This window comes from Schistocerca piceifrons, chromosome 2 (assembly GCF_021461385.2).
Source record: "Schistocerca piceifrons isolate TAMUIC-IGC-003096 chromosome 2, iqSchPice1.1, whole genome shotgun sequence".
NCBI classification, from domain to species: Eukaryota; Metazoa; Arthropoda; class Insecta; order Orthoptera; family Acrididae; genus Schistocerca; species Schistocerca piceifrons.
In genome coordinates this window covers 560,585,728-560,606,951 of record NC_060139.1, presented here as the reverse complement: position 1 = coordinate 560,606,951, position 21,224 = coordinate 560,585,728, and the positions used below count along the sequence as shown (strand labels likewise).

General features: G+C 38.6%; 1 protein-coding gene across 1 annotated transcript in view; it reads right to left on the bottom strand.

Annotated features, from left to right (window-relative positions):
• Positions 1 to 1,625: 1,625 nt before the first annotated feature.
• LOC124777324 (pyrethroid hydrolase Ces2a) overlaps positions 1,626 to 21,224 on the bottom strand; it is a 168,477-nt gene continuing 148,878 nt past the window's right edge. The window contains exons 10-11 of the mRNA XM_047252684.1: positions 17,553 to 17,706; positions 1,626 to 3,119 (exon numbers count right to left, since the gene is read on the bottom strand). Of these exons, the coding sequence (XP_047108640.1) occupies positions 2,846 to 3,119; positions 17,553 to 17,706 (428 nt within the window). The 3' untranslated portion in view covers positions 1,626 to 2,845. The remainder of the gene's footprint in view (positions 3,120 to 17,552; positions 17,707 to 21,224) is intronic.

Below are 21,224 nucleotides of genomic sequence, written 5' to 3'. Positions count from 1 at the left end.
TTCTGCAAGGTTTGCAGGAGAGCTTCTGTGAAGTTTGGAAGATACTGGCAGAAGTAAAGCTGTGGGGAAGGGGTGTGAGTTGTGCTTGGGTAGCTCATATGGTAGACCACTTGCCTGCGAAAGGCAAAGGTCCCGAGTTCGAGTCTCGGTCCTGCATACAGCTTCAATCTGCCAGGAAGTTTCATATCAGCACACACTACACTGCAGAGTGAAAATCTCATTCTGGCACTGGTTTTTTGATATTCCTATTTAGATAGTGATGAACAAATTTGCCTTTGGCCGAATACTAGTGATATTATGTTTTTTCACGGTACAGCGTCTCCCCTCAGTGCTTGGACAACATGTAGTGTATTTCATACCATCTGGTTTTAGTATTCAGAAAACATTGGAAGCAGAATTCTAATGAACAAATATTCCATGAAAAAGTTTATAGTATCATATTCCATGGCAGTTAGATTCTAATTTTTGATGCGAGTTGGTCAGAAGAAATAGCTTGAACAAGGATAAATAGTGCTCAAGTGTACCTCTGTTTGTAAAGTCACTTGCACAGCTTTCTTTATCTGCCATTGTAGAATAGCCATTATCACAGAAGATTATACAAGTGTCTGGTAGAAAGTTACAGATAACCAAAATATTGTTGAGCTGCTTTGGCAATTATTGGGACATCTTTCTGTTTTGTGACCCACAAAATCTGTGAATGGGTTGAGCACAGCTTTCATTGTATAAACACAAGACAATACATACCTGCTTGGTTTGGGATACATTTGTAGTGTTATTTGCTAAGACTATATAATCCTTTGGTACAATCTCCTCAATAACTTTGCCACATAAACCAATTGATGCTTTTTGTGTTATTAGTTTACGTAAACAGCTGTCAGATAATACTTTTAGTAGGGTTGGGTCAGCATGATTATCTTGGTGTTGTGACAGACATTGGTTACAGTGTAAAGCCCATCAAAAACCCTCATCAATATATAGCATCTCCTATCACTAACCCCTCAGCTAAATGTGGGATAACCGATTCAAGTGTACAGCTGGTTTGTAACACACCACCAGTGATCTAGTTCTGACCTGTTCATCATTCTGTTCCTGGGAGGCAGCTCACGTTCACATCTCAGCAATGAGCAGCCTGTCGGCTCATGAGTAATGGAAAAGGAAGGCAAGGGGAGGGGAGGAGGAGTTGAAACAAGGCAGCTCAGGATGAGAAACCATCATCAGTGAGTCTGTTCATCAGCTGCTAATAGTTCTATGGAGATATATCGCTTTACAATGGATAATTAATGCCTTTCATGGCAAATTTATTTCCTAAAACAGTTGCATTGATAAGAAATGACAAGGAAATGAAACACATTTCTTTTAATTTATGAGGCAAAATAACACAGGACTGGAGCAACTGAATTACATTCTCCGCCAGGGTTACGATTACCTCTCGCCGTACCCTGAAATGAGAAATGTCCTGCCCACTATCCTCACCACCCCTCCCACTGAGGTATTCTGCCGTCCATCAAAGCTACACAATATACTCATCCATCCTTACACAACCCCTGCTCCAAGTCCCTTACCTCAAGTCTTGCACTGACACACAGTTTTAGTCTGCCAGGAAGTTTCATATTAGTGAGTGAAAATTCCATTCTATGCCATTTATTGACTGTCTAGATTTTGATAATACAAGGAGAAATCAAATAAATAAAAATAAATGGTTTACATTAATTTTTATCTTCACTTCCTTTTTTGTTTACTATCTCAGATAGTCGTCTGTGGTATCACAATTTTTAATCATGGGGGTCACAAATATTTGGCTGTATCTTCTGAACATGTTGCAGTTTCCTCAGTTGTAGTTGTGGTGGGACTCAAGAATGCAGCTTTTTTTCAGAATACATAGACGATTTCACATCTGTATTGATGTGAGAATGTGACACTGTTTCTTTGTCTTTTGCTTTCAAACATGACATCTGCCTGCAGGTCTCACGTGACTTTTACCATCTCCGGCAGTCCACATTTTCACCATACTTCTCAGCCAGGCTGGTAGCACTGCCCCCCCCCCAACTCTGGTGAATTCTTCAAATTAAATCTACATGTGGGCTCAATTGCCAAAGCTTCATCTGTAAAATGCAAGACAGCCCATTGCAAAAACACTGAATGCACAAATATAAGATAACCCTGCATTTTTCGAATGATGAATTTGAGAAAAAACTCATCTATAATCCTTAATGTCTCACAAACTAATGCAAAGAAAAAAAGGACATGTCATCCAAAACTGTAATTTATAACACCAATAGTGGATGATTTTTCTGCTGAATAAAAGTATCAAGAAGCAGCAAATTTGTTGCATTTAATATTAAAGATGCACAATTATACTTTTTAACATTTGTTTTGAAATGTATGGAGTTAAACTGCTGTAATCTAAAATATTTGTTAATCTACACCATGAAAAAATACTAGAGAACTTTGGAGACATAACGTATTTAATATCTTCCTTCTTTACTGTAAATATTAATCAGTAATGGCAGAGAAATAATTTTATGCTATTATTATTGTGAACACTTTTGACAACAGCATACCGGCATTATCAGTGTGCAGAGAGGAGTTATCAAAAAGTTACTTAACAGAAGAAAATATATTTTTCTTCAGTACAGAAAATAAAATAAAAACTTTAACAAGAAATGAAGTTTCATTGTTAAATCAACTGCAACATGAAGTTTACAGATAACGGTAAATTTATCTAGCACTAATATCAAAGGTATCACAAACAGCAGGTCTTTAAAGTTTGCTTAAGTGAAGTTATTTCATAAAGCACTGCTTCTTATTTCGTCCATGAGAGAATGAGTCATTTGAGAGATTCCAACTATCCTCCAAAAGGTAAAATGTGTGTGTTAAGTGGAACAGCAACAGGTACTATTTTGACATCTGTAATAGAGCCAGCAAGATCCTTAGCGACGTTGAAAGCCTGGCACGATGTTGTTTGCAGACGTTCCGCTATTCCAGCCCAGGCAGCCAGCTGACAGAAACGGAAATCCTTAGCTGGCATGGGGTTTCTTGCTATTTGCAGATAGTTGTTGTTTGATCTACTAAACGGCAACCAGGTGCCTTTACCATCTGAAGTACCATTGACAGGGACTCTGTAAGGGAAAAAAGATATAACAATGTTCAATATGTCAATAATATATAGAAGCAGTGTATTCTTTGAGATCTCTTAGACAATTTTATTCTTAGTGTCAACCAATACTCCTCCTACCTACTCTCTCTCTCTCTCTCTCTCTCTCTCTCTCTCTCTCTCTCTCTCTCTCTCTCACACACACACACACACACACACACACACACACACACACAAACAAACAAATTGTAGCAACAGATGTATGTGAGCCACAGAGCTTTTAGGTATTGTATATATTTAAGTTTCAAGTACTTCATGAACGTGATTAGTCTAAAGCAATACAAAATGACATATTAGTAGTGGAGCAGTACTTTGATGTGAGAAAAAATTGGGTTATTCACAAACTCAGGATAATAGTCCTTTAGGCTGCCGCCATATGTGTGATTTTTCCAGCAAGATTTGAGCTGGAAAAGTTGTGACAGTAATGTTAGCTAGTGTGTCAGCCACACAGACAGGAAAAAGTGCCAGGCCTTGGCAGTCAGATGGCTATGTACATATTCCACAAAACCAACTTCTCAAGAACAGCAATGGACAGTATTTCCTTGGATAGTTTTATTCTTGTGATGGTTGAATTCAAATACAGCAGAGGTAATGAATCCACCCTGTACTAACAAGTAGGTGAGAAGTCGATAGGAAACTTTGTTCTTGTACATGAGGACCTGAAGAAATAACATGATATATTTTCTGACTGTTATTCAATATGGGGTAATTCATTCAGAAAACTGTTATCTTTAGTGAAAACTGACATTTCTAAAACTAGTACAGTTACCAGGCATTGTACTTTTTGGTTGTTCTGGTAACTCTGACAGATAGCAATTACTGTTTCAGACACACTGACGTGTGTATAGACATAAAATTTGCTACAACCAAATACCCTCGCTAATTGTCCTACTTATACTCTTCTTCCATTTGCAATTGTGGGTGATGCATTTGCCATATGTGCAAACCTCTTAAGACCTATTCCAGAAAAACCTTGACACCTCAGAAATATGCTTCTCAACTCCAATAGATAAGTGTTTTGTTGAATGCACATTTGCCATTTTAGCATGTGAATGGCAGATTTTGTACCTATCAATGGATGTGAATGTTGAATTTGCTGGCATTATAGTTACAACTTTTGTGTACTTACAGCTGTGTGAGGAGCGTTGACAATCACAACTTTGAGAACACACTGACATATCTGTGACAAGTATGTGGAACTAGAGGCAACAAAGACACAAAATTTGTTAGAGATAACTTTGCAGTAGGGTTGCCAGGTTTTAAAACTAAAAATATGGGATATTTTGGAAATAATGGCCAAAATAGTCCCATCAAGCTTGCCCACATGAAAAAGAGAGAATCCTAGGATCATAAACTGGATATATCGATTGTTGACTTGGGAATGATAATCTTTGAATGATACGGAAATGTTACCATGAATAAATAATGAATCTTTATGAAACATGAGGAAAATTTTATCAAATATATAAACATGCAAAATGGATACAATATGAAAAAATCTGTAAAATACGGGAGACCTGTTGAAAATACTGCAATCCTACTTTGCAGACTTTTTCTGTTCTAGTCATGAATTGGAGCCTTGTCAGAATTTCTGTAAGGAATAAATCTTAATTGGTTGTCCTAACTTGAATAAGAACAACAACTTGATTGTAAATATATGTGAAGTAAAAAACAGAACTTAAGTTTTTCTTCCAGTTCTCTTTTCTCTCACTCTCCTCCAATAAGCACTATGATTACCATGACTCCATCTTAATGCTTTCGTTTTTATGGTCTGGGTACTTCATATTGTAAATTCATGGATTTTTTTCTGTACCTCCAATATTAGCCATTAGCTGTCCCTGTAATCCATGTTGCACATCAATACTGAAACATTCTGGTTGGGAGCATATGACAAACAGATTGCCACATGAATATCTAATCGTTTAGCCACTGAGGCAGCTAGAATTCCTGCAGAGAAATAGGCTGTGGCTCATTCCTCTGTATGTGACCTTGAAGACAGGCCCCTCTGTGCAACAATGGTGGGAATTCCAGCACTCTGTGGCCACTCTCATTTAAACACACCAGTTCTGTTTATGCTGTATTTTTTCCATTTCCAATCCCACTGGATAAATCACACATGAGTGTAGCCTTGGTAAATATCAGGGCAAGTAGGAAGCTAATAAGGATTTTTCCTTTTATCTTTAATTAATGTGTTGTCCAAAAGGATACATGTCTCTAGCCATTTTGTTCTGGAAACTAAAACTGGGGAACTATAGGACAACTGGTAGCAGCATAAGGACAATATTTGTTGTCAACCCTGGGAGTGACAGCTGGAGCACTGTTGGTTGCTTTGGAAATAATAAACCGTAAGTACATTCTTGAGGAAGTAAATTTCTCTAGAGCCTGGGGACTGGGTGTTTGTGTTGTCCTCATTGTTTCATTTCATTGCAAACAGGGTGGAAACACAGTTGCCTCGAAATATTTGTGTTAACTGCTGAACTACATCTCCAGCTAATCACCACCCAAACTGACAGACATGTTTGAACCTCGTCATTAACTCTGAACGTGTTGACCAGGTAGTAATTTACTTGGGTCCTGTATAAGAAAAGATGGAGATAAAGTGAAATGTGAATAAGACCTCAGAATGCATTGTAAATTACAATCCACTTGCTAAAAATTATTGTACATGGAGTAACCATAGTTACTGTTTAGAGCAAACCTTGCATGAAGAATCCTACTTACCTCATTCTTAATAGCTAATTACAGTTTCCATAGTGTTTCACAGCAATATTCAGCATTCAGAATTTTGACTTTGGGTAGAAAGTGGATGAACAGAGTTTCCTTTCCATCTCAGCATTTATAAATTTCTGTGTACCTCAGAGTACTTCAATTTAGTCTCTCCCTGAGATGCCAATGCATAGATATATGCTCAGTGTCTGGGATAAATCAAGAAAGCAACTTTTTATCAACTGTTACTATGGTCTGATTCTTGTCATGGGACTCGTGTTGCGTAGTGTGTGACCAATGATTGGGATATTCATGAGTAATTGATGCTAAATTCTCTGTCACACCTGTTTTCTTACAAGGGAACCTCCCCATCACACCCCCCTCAGAATTAGTTATAAGTTGGTACAGTGGATAGGCCTTGAAAAACTGAACACAGATCAATCGAGAAAACAGGAAGAAGTTGTGTGGAACTATGAAAAAATAAGCAAAATATACAAACTGAGTAGTCCAGGTGTAAGATAGGCAACATACAGGTGAGTGTAAACTCATGAGCGCCGTGGTCCCGTGGTTAGCATGAGCAGCTACGGAACGATAGGTCCTTAGTTCAAGTCTTCCCTCGGGAGAAAATTGTAATTTTTTTTTTCAGACAATTATCAAAGTTCAGGCACTCACATATAATCAACTTCGCTCTCCAAAATTCCAGGACATGTTCAGATTTGCTTGGACATATGCAGGATTAGATGGTCTACACATGGAAAAATTTGAAAATGTTAAAAACATGTTTTGACAGGGCACAGACAAAACTGTGCGACTGTGAAACTGTTGCATTCATTTGTTGCAGTTTATGTGACAAACTCTTATGTTTGGAGTGATTATCACATCAACAAGAAAACCTAAATTGGGCAAGGTAGAAGAATCTTTTTACCCATTCACCAAGTGTACAAGTTAGGTGAGTCGAAAACATATTCCTGTCATGTGACGCACATGCTGTCACCAGTGTCATATAGAGTATATCAGACGTGTTTTCCTGTGGAGGAATCGGTTGGCCTATGACCTTGCAATCAAATGTTTTCGGTTTCCATTGGACAGGCACGTCCTTTCGGCTACTAATCACACGGTTTTGCGGTCCGGCCGCAAAACACAGACACTAAACTTATTACACTGAACAGAGACGTCAATGAACGAACGGACAGATCATAACTTTGCAAAAATAAAGAAAGTAAACTTTTCACTCTAGGGAAATTTGAACCAAGAACCTCTCGCTCCGCAGTTGCTCACACTAACCACGCTCCTGAACTCGAATTCTCCTAGATGATGCCTATCTTGCACATGGACTACTCAGTTTGTATATTTTGCTTAGTTTTTTCATAGTTCCATACAACTTCTTCCTGTTTTCTCGATTGATCTGTGTTCAGTTTTTCAAGGCCTATCCACTGTGCCAACTTATAACTAAATCTGAGGGGGGTGCGATGGGGAGGTTCCCTTGTTAGATCATCATTGTTGAAGTATAGCCATCCACTGCACTTTGGACATTTAGACAACTTTCAAAAAATTTCTTGGACTGACAATGAACCCTTTTCTTTGTCTATGAAATGGGCATCATACACTGCATAAGACTGAGGAGAAATTTTGATTGGGGCCACAGTGTGAGTATGCTGCAAAACTACAGACCCAATATTGCAGTTGTCAAATGAAGGAATCAAGGCTATCATTTTCAGCTATTACAATGATGATTCTGAAAGCAGCCAAGAAGTACCAACTGTTGCACATGATAAGCATTTTCTGAATATTTCACTATACATACACAGCCTTGTCCAATGTGACAATACAAACAGATGAGAAGCTGGAAAAATGTCAGCAATGTTCATTTATGATACGTTCCTTTTTATTTCCTGTCTCTTTAAATTTGTAATATTTCACTTGTGTTACTTTTTTATGTAAAAAAATTATTTTTCCTCAGCACAGAAGCCACAATTAAACTTTTACTGTGTTTTCTGATACAGTCTGTGCTGGATATACACAAGCGAGGCCTTGAGCACCCAAGTGGAGTTCCTTGTAAGATACCCACCCATTGTCATTCTAAAACAGTTACAATGAAGTGGCACCAACAAAGTACTCCACCCATTCATTCAAAAAATTATACGTTTGTGAGGTCAGTTACTGTAGACCAGCCTAATTGCAGTATTCTCAATACTGACTGAGTCAATCATGACCCACATTGTACAGAATCTACGAGAGGTAAGCCCCTGCCAAAACAACACAAACCTCACCACAAAAGCCAAATGATCAGAAACCCCTTAACCTTATATTCCTCCATCAGAATTTTTTCAAAATTTCCCAAAGTTCTCATTACAATACTGCATCATTTTCTCACTCAGCCACTAAAAGAGTACTATTTTACAGAGACATTTTTCGATTATCTCTACCTGGACAAAATGTTTGCAGTGAGTTTCAGTGTGCTCTTTCCCTTTTGTATTTATTTTTTAAGCCCCACTAAATGTAACTAAAATGCACAATTTATACTATTTGAAATCTCTTGCCAGTAACACAGTGATCTATTTACACAAATCCTTTCAATATAATTGTCTTAAGTCTTGCTGAAAAGCTAAACATGTAACACAAAAATCTTACTTCCTTTACAAGGATATAGATACCCACCAACTCTAAAAGTGTTATAGGAACTGAAATTGAGAGTATCAAAGCAAAAGCTGAAATGCTTAACTCCATTTTGAAATGTTCCTTTCGAAGGAAAACCCAGGCGAATTGCCCCAATTTAGTCCTCATTCCACTGAAAAGATGAATGAAGTAAGTATTAGTGTAAGTTGTTTTGAGAAACAGCTGAACTCTTTAAAACAGAACAAAGCTCCAGGGTCCAATGGAATACCTGTCAGATTCTATACTGAATTTGTGGCTGAGTTAGCACCCCTGCTGACTATAATCTATCATAGATCCCTTGAACAAAAAACCATACCCAGTTCTTGGAAAAAGGCACAGATCACACATGTCTACAAGAAGGATAGTAGAAGTGATACACAAAACCATCATCCAATATCCTTGACCTTGATTTTATGTAGAATCTTAGAACATATCCCAAGCTCAAACAAAATGAGGTATCTTGAACATAATGACCTCCTCAATGCCAACCAGCATGGATTCAGAAAACTACAGTCATGTGAAACCCAACTCGTACCTTTCTCACATGGCACGCTGAAAGCTTTGGATCAAGGCAGTTAGGTAGCTGCAGTATTTCTTGATTTCTGAAAAGCATTTGACTCTGTACCATACCTATGCTTATTGTCAAAAGTATGACTGTATGAGGTATCAAGTGAAATTTGCAACTGGATTGAGGACTTCGTGGCAGGGAGGATGCAACATGTTGTTTTGGATGAAGAGTCACTGTCAGACGTAGAAGTAGCTTTAGGTGTGCCCCAGGGAAGTGTGTTGGGACCCTTGCTGTTCACATTGTATATTAATGACCTTGCAGACAATAGTAGATGACGCAGTTATTTTTAATGAAGCATTATCTGAAAGTAGCTGCATAAACATTCAGTCAGATCTCAGAAAAATGTCAGAGCAGTGCAAAAATTGGCAGCTTGCTTTAAATGTTCAGATAAGCAAAACTGTGCACTTCACAAAATGAAAAAATGTAGCATTCCATGATGACAATATCAATGAGTCACTGCTTGGAATGGCCAAATCATACAAATACCTGGGTGTAACACTTTGTATGGATATGAAATGATCACATAGGCTCAGTCATGGGTAAAACAGGACTTTGGTTCACTGGTAGAATATTGAGGAAGTGCAATCAGTCCACAAAGGAGATTGTTTACAAATCACTAATACGACTGATTCTAGAATATTGCTCAAGTGTGTAGTATCCATATTGCATAGGAGTAATGAAGGATATTGAACGTATACAGAGAAGGCTAGCATGAATGGTCACAGGTGTGTTCCATCCATGGGAGAGTGTTAGAGAGATACTGAAGGAACTGAACTGGAAGACTCTTTAAGACAGATGTAAACTATCCTGGAACTGGTTGTAAATGACAACTCTAGGAACATACTATAATATCCTGCATATCACTCACATAGAGATTGTGAGAATAAGATTAGAGTAATTACTGCACACACACAGGCATTCAATCATTCTTCCTATGCCCTATACGTGAATAGAATGGGAGGAAACCCTAATAACTAGTACAGTGGGATGTACCTTCTGCCATGCACGTCATGGTGGTTTGCAGTGTATGGATGTAGATGTAGATGTAGATGTAGATGCAGATGTAGGTGAGTCAGTAATGGTGTTTGGAGAGAAATGAAGATAAAAACAGTGGTAAGTGATTTGTAATTTCATTTAGTACATGAAAAATTTAAATATTTCTTAAGCGTATTGCTACAGTAGCTTCAGTCCCATTTCCCATGTAGATGTAGAGGTTACCTTTCCCTTATTTTAAATACTGCTCCATCAGGAATTTCTGTTGTTGTTATAATCTTCGGTCATGAAAAACCTATTTGATGTTTCAACAGTCCTTGGTGCCACAGTCTGTGGATTGTGTAGCAGAACTTGCGACGACATATCATTTCTCCAGCTTACATAACTGCTTAAATTTTTAGTCCTACTCTTTACTTCAATGTTTACTTAGTTTATTAATCAATACATGTTTATAAAATTCAATATTACACATATCAATATTAATATTAATTGTTAATTATACTGCAGACAATGGAAAACCTAAGAGATGCTGGCCACTTAGTTTGTTAGCACTCCTAAGTTCACCTAAGTGACTTGTGCATTTCTAGATATGAAACTAACACCTACATGCACTGTTGTATTGCCAATGGTCATGCTGCAGTGGATACCCTAGTTCCCGTCAGCACTCCGAAATGAAGCATTATTGAGCATGGCCAGCACTTGGATGGGTGACCGTCTGAGTACGCTGTGGGCTGTTGATAATGTTCCCTTTGGTTTATGGCAGAGGGGACAGGAAGAGTGGTGGCAGTGTCCTGGATTAAATTCCGAACCTCTCTGCAGTGTCTCATAAAGAGAGGGCATGCAACAGTTGGTGGTGATCCGTCCGTTGGATGGGGTACTTAAGCTTGACAGCTCCCCTTGGTGACATTTGAGAGGAGTAGGCTACTTGGCAGCACTGCGTTTCGCCCTCTCCCTTCTCTCACTGTCATCCAACACACAGACGAGGCCACACTGCATATGCACATCCATTGCAGTCACGTACACTTAAGAGTAACACTTTGACAATGCGCGAAGCTCACACTTCATAAAGCAGAGGTGCCTACAGGTACAAAGGGTAGAAAACACCTTTCCAATTTAGGTGGCAGAACCTGCCTTGCAGGGTCTCCCAGTCGATCATACCATACGACTTTAATTTTACTGTTTCATTACTCTCAAACAGTAACATACAATTAATACCTGTAACTACTCTCACTGTTCTTTACTATTTACACTTCTCTTATCTCTTGCACTTGTTTTCACTCCAGTTCCTTCTTCTTCTTCTTCGTATTCTTTATCTCAATAACCATTCTTCATTCAATCAGCTTGATCCAATATTTTCCAAATTATGCCTGTCTTGTATGGAATGTAGCCATGTATGGAAGTGAAACATGGACGATAAATAGTTTGGACAAGAAGAGAATAGAAGCTTTCAAAATGTGGTGCTACAGAAGAATGCTGAAGATTAGATGGGTAGATCACGTAACTAATGAGGAGGTATTGAATAGAATTGGAGAGAAGAGAAATTTGTGGCACAACTTGACTAGAAGAAGGGATCAGTTGGTAGGAGATGTTCTGAGGCATCAAGGGATCACCAATTTAGTATTGGAGGGCACCGTGGAGGGTAAAAATCATAGAGGGAAACCAAGAGATGAATACACTAAGCAGATTCAGAAGGATGTAGGTTGCAGTAGGTACTGGGAGATGATGAAGAAGCTAGCACAGGAGAGAGTAGCATGGAGAGCTGCATCAAACCAGTCCCTGGACTGAAGACCACAACAACAACCTGTCTTGTCCATAACACATACTGCAAGTCTCTGCTGTTCTGTTTGAGGTGGGTATCAAATTAGAGTTGTGATTTAAATATCTATTCTTCTTGTCTTTGGGTTTCAAAACTTCTTCCAACATATTGTCAATTTCTTGTGAGTTAGTAACAATACCAGAGAAGGAAAGTTGCTACTCACCATATAGCAGAGATGCTGAGTCGTGATAGGCACAACAAAAAGATCCACACAATTAAAGCTTTCAGTCATTAAGGCCTTTGTCAGCAGTAGACACACACACACACACACACACACACACACACACACACACACACACACACACACCTGCAGTCTCAGAGAGCTGAAACCACACTGCTAACAAGCAGCACCAGTGCATGATGGGAGTGGCGACTGGATGGGGGTAAGGAGGAGGCTGTGGCGGGGAGGGGGAGGGAAAGTACGGTGGGAGTGGCAGACAGTGAAGTGTTGCAGTTTAGACGGAGGGCAGGAGAGAAGGTGCAGAGGGGGGAGGGGGTAAGTAGTGGAAAGGAGATGGAATGGGATCAGGGAGGAGGCTGGATGGGTCAGGACAGTGACTAACGAAGGTTGAGGCCAGGAGGGTTATGGGAACGTAGGATGTATTGCAGGGAAAGTTCCCACCTGTGCAATTCAGAAAAGCTGGTGTTGGTGGGAAGGATCCATATGGCACAGGCTGTGAAGCAATCATTGACATGATGGATATCATGTTTACTGTTTTTTTTTTTTTTTTTTTTTTTTTTTTTTTTTTTTTTTTTTTTTTTTTTTTTGTGTGTGTGTGTGTGTGTGTGTGTGTGTGTGTGTGTGTGTGTGTGTGTGTGTGTGTGTGTGTGTGTGTGTGTGGGCGCGCGCGCGCGCACGCGTATGTGTATGTGTGTCTACTGCTGACAATAGCCTTAATGGCAGAAAGCTTTAATTGGTTGTGAATCTTTTTTGTTGTGCCTATCGCGACTCAGCATCTCTGCCATATGGTGAGTAGCAACTTTCCTTCTCTGGTATTGTTACATTCCATCCTGGATTTTCCATTGTTTGATTCTTGTGAGTTAGTGTCATTCACCAGTGAGACCTGTATTGTGTGTTACTTCTTATTCAAAAAATACTAAATTGTACTTCATTTTTATTAATTTACTGTTACATATTTTTCTGAAAAATACTTTCAACAATTGGAGAACCCATTTTTGGGGACAATATCTTGAATCTTCTAACTGACCTGAACTTTTCAAATTAATTAATGTAGTGAGGGAATCAACTAAAAGGCAGTTATAGCAACAATAACTAAAGTGTAATAAGAAATGCAAATAAACATAGGTAAATACATGGTTATTCATAAATATCTCTGGGGTTTCAAAAGATGACTTTGTGAAACTTAAAGATGTACTGAAAAACTACATGTGTCACTGCATAGAATGTATATCCTAGTTTTGATTTGTAATACATGCCATGGTTTAGTTTCAGATTGTACCACTTGGGTACAGATGTGTTAGAACATATAGACAAATCATCTGTCACATCATGCAACCTAATGAGCAGATTTCTGAAGCGGCTTCTGCTGTTGTACATTCCCAGGTAGCAGTAGCATCAGCAACTTCAGTGAATTGCATGCACTATTCAGGTTAATCATGTCAAAAAAGGCACCCATATAATAGCACCTGTAATGCAAGTTAAAAATGTGGAGAGATGATCTCTCCAATGATATATGTCTCTTTTCTACATGTCTTCTAGTTTTCACACAGTTGTCTTCTAAAAGCCTGGAGGTACTTACAAATAGCCCTGTATTTTTGCTTAGCAAGAGTGACAGAACATTGTAGAGTATCTAAGCTGTCAACATATTCAGCTTTTGGGGATGAAGTCTTAGATTTAATTCCTCCAATGATAGGTAGCATATTGGGCAACAAGTTTCCTCCAGTGAATTCGATCTGTGCAATGGATGTTGTCTGATCTGCGAATGACATCCTTGTAATACAGTGATCTTGGCATATGTTTATGTTACATGGCTATCCAGAACCTAGTCTACCATTGTGAGAATCTACACCCGTCAGGTCAGTTTTTAGATATTGCAGTTCAAACTCTTGAAAGGACACAAATCCCCTCAAAATTTTTCAGTTGGCTGAGAGAAACAAGAGTGAGTTGTATTGGAATTATAAATTTGCCTTGCACTGCTGCACCAGACAAGCTTTTCGCAATTGTTATAATGTTTTTAAACTCAGCTATAGACATTACACTTGTATCATTACTACATAACTGTGATGGTAGAATTCTTTAAAATCTTTATCAGGCCCTCTATTGCTTTACTGCAAATGCATACTCGTATGCATATTAAAATCAACCTTGTACTAGAGCATACTGCACGTTTATTACCACAAGAACACCTAGACACTCCATATACCTAAACTGTGTTTCTTTCCATCTGGCTAAAATTCTAGAGAATATCTTTTAAAATTTGGCTACAGAGAACTTTTGTTCATTTTTTGTAGTACCACTCTTGTGTGAAAGTCAAATTTTTGGGATTATTATAAAATAATGGCTGTTAGTACATTGCCAGGGCAGCCTAGTTGTCCTACAGATCTAAAGCAACAGCAAAAGAGAATTCACCACAATCCAGTTTGTCATGTGTGGCTTTTGTCAAAATGCTAAAAGATGTTATCCATTTATGACAGTTTCCTCCAACTCATAACATGTAAAAGGAGCATTCAATAAGTAATGCAACACTTTTTTTCTGAAAGCTGATTGGTTTTACTCAGGATTCCAACATGTCATATTATTCCACACTTTTTGGGCTACAGAACCCTATTTTTCAACATATTCTCTGTTCAAAGTGATGGCCTTAGGGTACCTTACCAGGAGGGCCTGTATGCCTGCATAGTACCACTTTACTGGTCGATGTCAGAGCCAACAACTTGCTGCATCAATAACTTCCCCATCATCCACGTACTGCTTCCTGTAAGCGCATCCTTCACTGGGCCAAACAGATGAAAATCAAAAGGAGCAAGATCTAGACAGTAGGGTGGATGAGGAAGAACTGTCCATTGAAGTTTTGAGTTCATCTCAGGTGCGCAGACTTGCATGAGGCCTTGCATTGTTATGGAGAAGGAGAAATTCATTTGCATTTTTGTGGCAGTGAACATGCTGAAGTAATTTCTTCAGTTTCCTGAGGGTAGCACAATACACTTCAAAGTTGATCATTATGGCATGAAGGTAGGCATTAAACAGAATAACAACTTCAGAGTCCCAGAAGATCATCGCCATGACTTTACTTGCTGAGGGTGCAGCTTTGAACATTTTCTTCAAGGAGAGATGGTATCGTGTCGCTCCACAGATTCCCATTTTGTTTCTGGTTCGATGCTATGAACCCATGTTTCAGCGGCTGTGATGATGTCTGATGAAAATTTGTCATGATCGCTCTTGTAAGGCACAAGCAGTTCTGCTCAGATGGTCCTTCATTGCTCTTTATGCTTTATGGTCTTGTATGAGGCAGTGAAGAATCCAGTGGGCATACACCTTTGAGTACCTCAACTGGTGGACAAGTGTGTCAGCACTACCAACAGAAAGATCTAGTTGAGCAGCAAGATGTTTGACAGCAATCTGTTAAGCACCTCAAATGAGAGTGCCTGCATGTTCCAATACTGCAGGAGTCACAGCTGTGGGCAGTAGGCTGAGATTCAGGTTTGCACTACCTTGTTGCAATGATAGATACCTCACCCAATGGTTCACCAAGCTTTTGTTCACTGCCAGGTCTCTGTAGACATTCTGCAAGTGCCTAGAAATATTTTTGATGCTCTGGTTTTCTGCCAAAGGAAACTTGATGACACCTCTCTGCTTGGAATGCAGCTCCATTACAGTATTGAAGGCTATGTGTAGTGCTGCCATCTATTGGAACTTCATGAGACCTTAGGGACTGAAGCAGGAATATTCCATGATGTCCTGCAACAAATTCTGCATTTTTTCAAGTGAAATTGGGCGAGAAAAAAATGTGTTGTGTTACTTATTGAATGCCCCTTATAATTTTACATGTGTAGACACTGTCAAAATAGATGGAAATATATACATAATGCATTCTGCTCTCTGAAACAATTATACAGTGTTCCACAATATTTGATTCTAAAATTACAATATGCCAAATCATGGTACAACCAAGAGTTTTTTTTCTATGCCACTTAGCATTACCTTTATGGCTGAGACGAAGTTAATCTCTTTATAGTCTTTTCCTGCTCTTGCAGTTGCTCCTGTTAGTTACTTAGTTAAACATGTTCCATAGATCATGAAGCTGCACATAAAAACTAGTTTCATTGTGTGACTATTCTTTTTAACAATGCAATGTAATTTCTTTTTCTAATTGAAAATAAAATGTATTCTTTTCCTCTCATAATATTCTGTCACATACGCGGTTGCTTCTTCTGCCTTTTGTGTTATAATATATTGCTGTTACTGACTAATAGTGATTGTTTGATGTCGTAATTGCCCATAAACTGATATGTCATTACCTGTCACAACAATTACTGTTCATTGCAGATTGTAGTCTGTCAAACCATGTGGTTTCTGACAGTTTTTATCACTTCAGTATCATCAGAGAAATGGCAGAAAATTAATCATTTGACTACTGATGATGTGAGTGAAATTAAAACTCTTACATATGTACGTGATAAATTACTGAAGAACAAACACACAAAAGGTCAAACACTTGTGTGATCTGCATCACTGGCATTTGACATTAGCTTTTAATTCTAGCATTTCTGACAGATAAACATCACTCCTTCCTTGTGTGCATAATTCATCCTATGTTTTACAATACTTACTATATTAATTAGACTGATTATTTTCTTGTGTATGTATCACTCTTAAATGAAATGCAAGATGATGTAACTTACCAAACGAAAGTGTTGGTATGTTGATAGACACACAAACAAACACAAACACACACACAAAATTCAAGCTTTCACAACCCATGGTTGCTTCATCAGGAAAGAGGGAAGGAGAGGGAAAGACGAAAGAATGTGGGTTTTAAGGGACAGGGTAAGGAGTCATTCCAATCCCGGGAGTGGAAAGACTTACCTTAGGGGGAAAAAAGGACAGGTATACACTTCCGCACACACACACACACACACACACACACACACACACACATGATATGTAAGTGTGATATGTGTGTGTGCGAGTGTATACCTGTCCTTTTTTCCCCCTAAGGTAAGTCTTTCCGCTCCCAGGATCGGAATGACTCCTTACCCTCTCCCTTAAAACCCACATCATTTCTTCTTTCTCTTTCCTGATGAACCAACCGTGGGTTGCGAAAGCTTGAATTTTGTGTGTGTGTTTGTGTGTCTATCAACATACCAATGCTTTCGTTGGTAAATTACATCATCTTTGTTTTCAGATATATTTTTCCCACGTGGAATGTTTCCCTCTACTATATTCATTAAATGAAATGTAATATATATTTATTGTAATGAATACAGTAATCAGTGTCCTTTTAATTTAGATGCAAGGTTTTAACCCATTCTTATTGAGTTTGCTAGATGTTTTGTATCAGTTTACCTTATTTTTGAAGTAGCCACATTTTACAACACAGCCCGTCCCATCTCGAATGTCATCCTCATATAGAAGTAGTACCTGTAAACAGCACTGAAGTAATTCTATGCAATTCAAATTTTTAATGATAATGACTTACCCAGTTTTTGCAAACTCTGCTATGTATGATGTCATCAGGTCTTGCACTGCAAGGTCATCAGGATCCGTAAGTTTAAAACTAGTTCCAGGTATTTTATTTCCATCAAGTGGCAATGCATCAAACAAAAAGGGCAAATCATCTCCATGTCCAATACCTGTGAAGATTTACTTTATCAACGCATACATCATTCAAAAATTTGGTTACATGAAAAGGAAATTTTATCCCTTGATTTAGAGTATACTGAATCTACATTACTGTCTACATGAGACCTATCATCAATTACTTACCTGAACTCTGTTCAGTGCTGCTGGAAAGATCAGAGCAGATGAAACTGCCACTCATGCACCTCAGCAAAGTTGCTGTGTTTGGTGACCTAATAGCAACAAACTTACTTGTTTATGCGTGCATCATGTACAGGGTGTGATGTGATAGACAAGGAATGATGGCTAGAGACCCTTGGTGTCTCTAGATTCACTTTGTCAACTGTGTGACTAAGTGATGCTACAATTACCGACTGACTGACTTACATCCAACAAAACTCAAAAGACAAACTGGGTATTTCTGAAAAGGAGAACTTCTGTGATGAGACTGACATAGCCTCTTAGATCCACGTGGAAGATGAGCTGCAGCTGACAATGGATCCTAAGGCCATTACACAGAACAAGCATGACCTGGAAGCATCAGTTTCTCATTTCTACATCCAAAATTAGGAATGAGACTGGGTGAAGTTCCACACTGAGCTACAGTGTAACACATTCTTTGAGATCACTGTCAAGTATCTTAACAGTAACTTTATGGTAGAGATAAAGGCAAATTATTTGTATGGTTATAAGTCCATCGCCCCTTTTCTCAACAAGTACATTGTCCCAGCATCTGATAATATGGAGCTGCTGTGGCAGTAAAAGGAGGAGACACTGGTCAATTTGGTGGTTTCGAGACTTCACAAACAACTCAAAGCAGGTTCCTTGAGAAGATGCCTGCTATAATGTGCATGGCAAAACAAAGTGAAACACCAGTAGTTTTGGCCACCATTTTAGAAAGTTTCTCTTAGGTGAATACCAGAGATATCCCCAGTAATCCCTCAAAATAAATCCCCAGTTGGGAGATATAACCATCCCCCTCCCCATACCCGTACAGTTTTTCATAAAAGTTAAAGATGTAAACAGAATAACTATTACCTATAACCTGTAGCTCCAAAAGGCAATTAAGACAAGCTCTTAAACAATCTGCCTTCTCCCTAAGAAGAGGGAATGAAATGTATGGGGAGGACTGCATGACCATTTACAGGTCTGTAGTTGTTCCTATTCAAAAGTTTCTTTGTGGTATAGAAGGAATTGTTAAGAAAGTGTCTTCATTTTAAAACACTACTTCTATCTGTGAAGCATTTCATTTATGTAAGTAGACTGCCAAAGAGTATTACAGCTTTCAGTAGAGTTTGTACGGAATTTATCTACAAGTAATGCCAAAAAATTATCCCACTGCTTAGTATTGAGTGAAAGTATGCCAGCAACAAGTCTTCAGATTAATTCAGTGAAAGACATTTCTAAATACTAAGCAGGCAAGACTGAGCTTTTTTATTATTTTCTCCATATGCTGGTGCTACCTCAGTTTCGTATACTTAGAATATCACACACAAAGTTTCAATTAGTGTGTGTTCATTAATTTCATTTGTTTGAAATTGCGTAATGTGGGTATTTGTAAGGTTAAGAGTTAAGCTTTTAGTTGTGAACATATACATGTACATGTACATCTATATCTATATCTACACACCTACATACATAGTCCGCAAGCCACCTTGGAGGAAGGTACCCTGTACCACTACTAATAATTTCCTTTCCTGTTCCATTGGCAAATAGAGTGAGGGAATATAACTGACTATATGCCTCCATATGAGCCCTAATTTCTCAAATATTGTATTTGTGGTCCTTACACAAAATGTATGTTGGCAGCAGTAGAGTCGTTTTGCAGTCAGCTTCAAATGTCTGTTCTCTAACTTTTCTCAGTGGTGTTCCTCAAAGAGAGTATTGCCTTCCCTCCAGGGATTCTCACTGGAGTTCCTGAAACATCTCGGTAACACTTGCGTGTTGTAAGAACCTACCGGTAACAAATCTAGCAGCCCACCTCTGAATTGCTCCAATGTCTTCCTTTAATCCGACCTTGTATGGATCACAAACACTCGGCCAGTACTCAAGAATAGGTGCACTAGTGTCCTATATGCAGTCTCCTTTACAGATGAACAGTTTTCCTAAATTCTTCCAATAAACTGAAGTTTACCATTCACCTTCTGCATCACAATCCTCACATGCAAGCTCCATTTCATATCACTTGGCAATGTTACTTCCAGATATTTAAATGATATGACAGTGTCAAGCAGACCACTACTAATGCAGTATCCGAACATTATGGGTTTGTTTTTCCTATTCACCCTTGTTAACTCACTTTTTTTTTTACATTTAGAGTTAACTGCCATTCTTCACACTAACTAGAAATTTGGTCTTAAGTCATCTTGTATCCTCATACAGTCACTCAACTTTGATACCTTACCATACACCACAGCATCATCAGCAAATAACCACAGATTGCTGCCCACCCTGTTTGCCACATCATTTATGTATATAGAAAATAACAGCAGTCCTATCATGCTTCCCTGGGGCTCTCCTGATGATACCCTTGTTTCTGATGAACACTTGCTTCCAACAACAATGTAATGGGTGTTATTACTTAAGATGTCTTTGAGCCACTCACTCATCTGGGAACCTATTCTACATGCTCATACCTTTGTTAACAGTCTGTGGTGGGGCACCATGTCAAATGCTCTCTGGAAATCTAGAAACATGAAATTTGTATGTTACTTTCTGTCCATAGTTCAAGTATATCACGTGAGAAAAGGGAGTTTCACATGAGTGATCTTTCTCAATCCATGCTGATTTGTGGACATAAGCTTCTCAGTCCCAAGAAAATTTATTACAGTCAAACTGAGCATATGTTCAAGAGTTCTACAGCAAACCGGTGATAGGGATATTGGTCTATAGTTTTGTGGGTCCATTTTTTTACCCTTCTTGTACACAAGTCACCTGCACATTTTTTCAGTCACTTGGGAATTCACAATAAATGCAAATTAAGTAAGCGACCAATGCCATGGAGCACGCTTTGTAAAACCAAATTGGGATTCCATCAGGACCTGGCAACTTATTTGTTTTCAACTCTGACAGTTGTTTTGCTTTGCCAGGGATGCTTATTACTATGTCGTCCATATGGGAGTGTGTTTGACATACAAATGATGGTATGTTTGCACAATTTTCCTACATGAATGATTTCTTAAATGCGAACTTCAACTCTTTTGCTTTCGTTTCCCTATCTTCAACTCCCACACCAGACTAGTCAATGAGCGACTGAATAGAAGCCTTAGACCCACTTATTGACTTTTTATAGGACTAGAATTTTCTTGGATTCTCAACCAGATCTTTTGCTAAGGCATAATAGTGGTAGTTATATGATCTTTTCACAGACACACAAATCCCTACTAACCTTTGCTTGTTGCCATTTGCGTGTTGTCTTTTGGACCAGAAGGGCAACACCCTTTGCTTTCTCAGCATTTTCTGAACTTTGTTTTTAAACCATGATGGGACATTTCCATCCTTAATCCACTTAAAAGACTCATAGTTCTCCAGT